This window comes from Pecten maximus, chromosome 8, assembly GCF_902652985.1.
Source record: "Pecten maximus chromosome 8, xPecMax1.1, whole genome shotgun sequence".
Lineage (NCBI taxonomy): Eukaryota > Metazoa > Mollusca > Bivalvia > Pectinida > Pectinidae > Pecten > Pecten maximus.
Window position 1 is genome coordinate 19884031 of NC_047022.1, and position 3725 is coordinate 19887755.

The window sequence follows — 3725 nt, forward strand, 5'->3', positions numbered from 1 at the left end:
TTTAAATGCATGTGAGCTCTATACGCTGTGATAGAATTCATTTAGAATATTCGTGCCAGTAGGTGTGTATATAGACTCTCGTTGGTCCCTAGATGTGCATATTGAGTTTTGAGGTTGCTCGAGAAACAAAATGGCCGCCATGCTGCCATTCTGAATTAATTTGTTATTTATATTTTTTAAAAATTCTTCAAGGACCAATACAATTTTTGAAGTTATCTCTACTTTTCAGTAAGTTCTATATGAATCTTTCTTAAATTTCATTGAGAGTTAATCTGTAGAAAAGCAGAGAAAAGATCATTCAATGTTAGGCGACAAAATCTCCCTTAGATATCTTGCTTATGTGAGTTTGAAGCAAAATGCATTATATTTGGATTTTTTCTATTTCAGAAAAAAAACAAGAAAAAAACGATGTGCCGAAAGAGCTACAGAATAACAGCAGTTTATGTCGCCATCGGCATTATCGAGATATTTCTTTTACAATATCTTAAAAACTCCATAGCGTCCTGGGAGACATTGACTGCAATTCATAAGCAAGACAGTAAGTCAACAAGAAATACAAGAAGTTCTCAGAACGCTTTGGTCAGCAAGATGGACAAACAAGTGAAAAACATTTATTTTTATAATCCACAGTTTTTTCATGCGTTTGGTGATTGGATTTTAGACACCTGGGGAACAGCTAAGAAATTTGACGGTTGTCCTGTATCTGATTGTATTGTAACCAAAGGAAACATTACAATGGACAAAATAGATGCCATTATATTTAAGCCAAGAGACATGGGCAAATGCCCGCCAAGCAAACCGCCCGGACAAGTGTGGATATTTGCTGAATTCGAGAGCCCTAGCTATTATTTTCAAACGAAATGTTTTTATGATCTAAAGAATAAAGTGAATTGGACAATGACATATCGGCGAGATGCAGACTTTACTCTTGAGCATGGCTACTTCAGAAAAAGAAATAAACCCAAATACAGCAACAAGGAACTGGACGACATTTTTGCAAGGAAAAACAAGACGGCAGTGGTTTTCATTAGCCATTGTCCAGTAAAAAGTGAAAGATTAAAATTTGTCAAACTCCTGCAGTCCCATGGTGTACAAGTTGACGTCTTTGGCTCATGTGGGAAAATATTGAAACAGTGTGATAATAAACTTCGCTACCAGGCATGTTTCAACATATCAGGGGTTCTTCAACCTGATTGTTTCAATTTTGTTCTACCACAATATAAGTTTTTCCTTTCGTTTGAAAATTCTCTTTGTTTGGATTACACGACAGAAAAATCTCAACATCGCGTTATGCAACATCCGATCATACCAGTAATACGCGATGGCAGTAACACATCCATGTTACATCCTCCTCAGTCCTACATAAACACAGACGATTACAAATCTGTTAAAGAGCTTGCTGAGCATATGAAGATGTTGGCTGACAACAAGACAGCTTACTTGGAATATTTCAAATGGAAACAGCATTACTATTCGGAGGATATGTACTTGGAATGGAACGCAGCATTTTGCAGGATATGTGAAAGACTGCACAATCCGGACAATTATAGACGCATTTATGGTAACATTGCAGCTTGGCACATTTCACCGAGAGGACAAAATGCGTGTTACAATCCTACAGATCTCAAGCCATGACATCAATGAACACGTGTTCTGTAATACAAACTATATCAACATTGAAAACACGTGTGTTATAATACAAAGGATATCAACCCGAAACATCAACAATGAAAACACGTGTGTTATATTACAAAGTATATTAACCCGAAACATCAACAATGAAAACACGTGTGTTATAATTCGAAGGATATCAACACGTAACATCTGCCTCATTTGTGTTTGCCCGTCGTATACAATGACCCCTTAAACAATATTTAAGGGCACGTTAAAATGCAATATAGCAGTGGAAGACATGCACTTTAATCTAATTGCCGTTGTTAAAGCCAGTTTGACCATGTATTAGATATGTGTACAGTTCAGAAATACATGACTAATTACCGGATGTGCATTCTCTGTTGCCTTGTTAGATAATAAGTCTTAAATTGGGACTTAATCGTATGTATGTTCATTTGACTGATTTTGAGAGGACCTTTTCGCATATTCATGTCAACCTGAAGTCGGATTTGATTGAAAACGCAGTACCTAGTTCTTTGGTTAAATTCTGACCGCTTTCAGTACTTTGATTTCGTCTTTTAGCACGTTAGGGGTTCCGACAGAATTGCAATTAAAACAATTAAAAGGATATGACACGAATCATACCAACTAATGGTGTCCTTAAACAGTATATCACATTACCCTTATGATTGTATACCTTGTACATGTTTATATAAACTATTGTCCAACGCTTATGCTTATCAAACTTCCTATCTAGGCTAATTACCGTTATATGTCAATAAAAAACTCAGATTACACTTCCTATCCAGGCTACTTACCGTTGTTTGTCAATGAACAACTCAGATTACACTTCCTATCCAGGCTACTAACCGTTGTCTGTCAATAAACAACTCAGATTACACTTCCTATCCAGGCTACTAACCGTTGTCTGTCAATAAACAACTCCGATTACACTTCCTATCCAGACTACTAACCGTTGTCTGTCAATAAACAACTCAGATTACACTTCCTATCCAGGCTACTTACCGTTGTCTGTCAATAAACAACTCAGATTACACTTCCTATCCAGGCTACTTACCGTTGTTTGTCAATGAACAACTCAGATTACACTTCCTATCCAGGCTACTTACCGTTGTTTGTCAATAAACAACTCCGATTACACTTCCTATCCAGGCTACTTACCGTTGTCTGTCAATAAACAACTCAGATTACACTTCCTATCCAGGCTACTTACCGTTGTTTGTCAATGAACAACTCAGATTACACTTCCTATCCAGGCTACTTACCGTTGTCTGTCAATGAACAACTCAGATTACACTTCCTATCCAGACTACTAACCGTTGTCTGTCAATGAACAACTCAGATTACACTTCCTATCCAGACTACTAACCGTTGTTTGTCAATAAGCAACTCCGATTACACTTCCTATTCAGGCTACTTACCGTTGTCTGTCAATGAACAACTCAGATTACACTTCCTATCCAGACTACTAACCGTTGTTTGTCAATGAACAACTCAGATTACACTTCCTATCCAGACTACTAACCGTTGTTTGTCAATAAACAACTCAGATTACACTTCCTATTCAGGCTACTAACTGTTGTTTGTCAATAAACAACTCCGATTACACTTCCTATTCAGGCTACTTACCGTTGTTTGTCAATGAACAACTCAGATTACACTTCCTATCCAGGCTACTTACCGTTGTTTGTCAATGAACAACTCCGATGACACTTCCTATCCAGGCTACTTACCGTTGTCTGTCAATGAACAACTCCGATTACACTTCCTATCCAGACTACTTACCGTTGTTTGTCAATGAACAACTCAGATTACACTTCCTATCCAGGCTACTTACCGTTGTTTGTCAATGAACAACTCCGATAACACTTCCTATCCAGGCTACTTACCGTTGTTTGTCAATGAACAACTCCGATTACACTTCCCATCCAGGCTACTTACCGTTGTTTGTCAATGAACAACTCAGATTACACTTCCTATCCAGACTACTAACCGTTGTTTGTCAATAAACAACTCAGATTACACTTCCTATCCAGACTACTAACCGTTGTTTGTAAATAAACAACTCCGATTACACTTCCTATTCAGGC

At 37.6% G+C, this 3725-nt stretch overlaps 1 protein-coding gene across 1 annotated transcript; it reads left to right on the top strand.

The window, feature by feature from the left end:
• The first annotated feature begins 735 nt into the window (after positions 1-735).
• Positions 736-1635, top strand: LOC117332185 (alpha-(1,3)-fucosyltransferase C-like). Its single transcript, XM_033891069.1, has one exon. The coding sequence runs from the start codon at positions 736-738 to the stop codon at positions 1633-1635; it is 900 nt and encodes a 299-aa protein (XP_033746960.1).
• The last annotated feature ends 2090 nt before the right edge of the window (positions 1636-3725 follow it).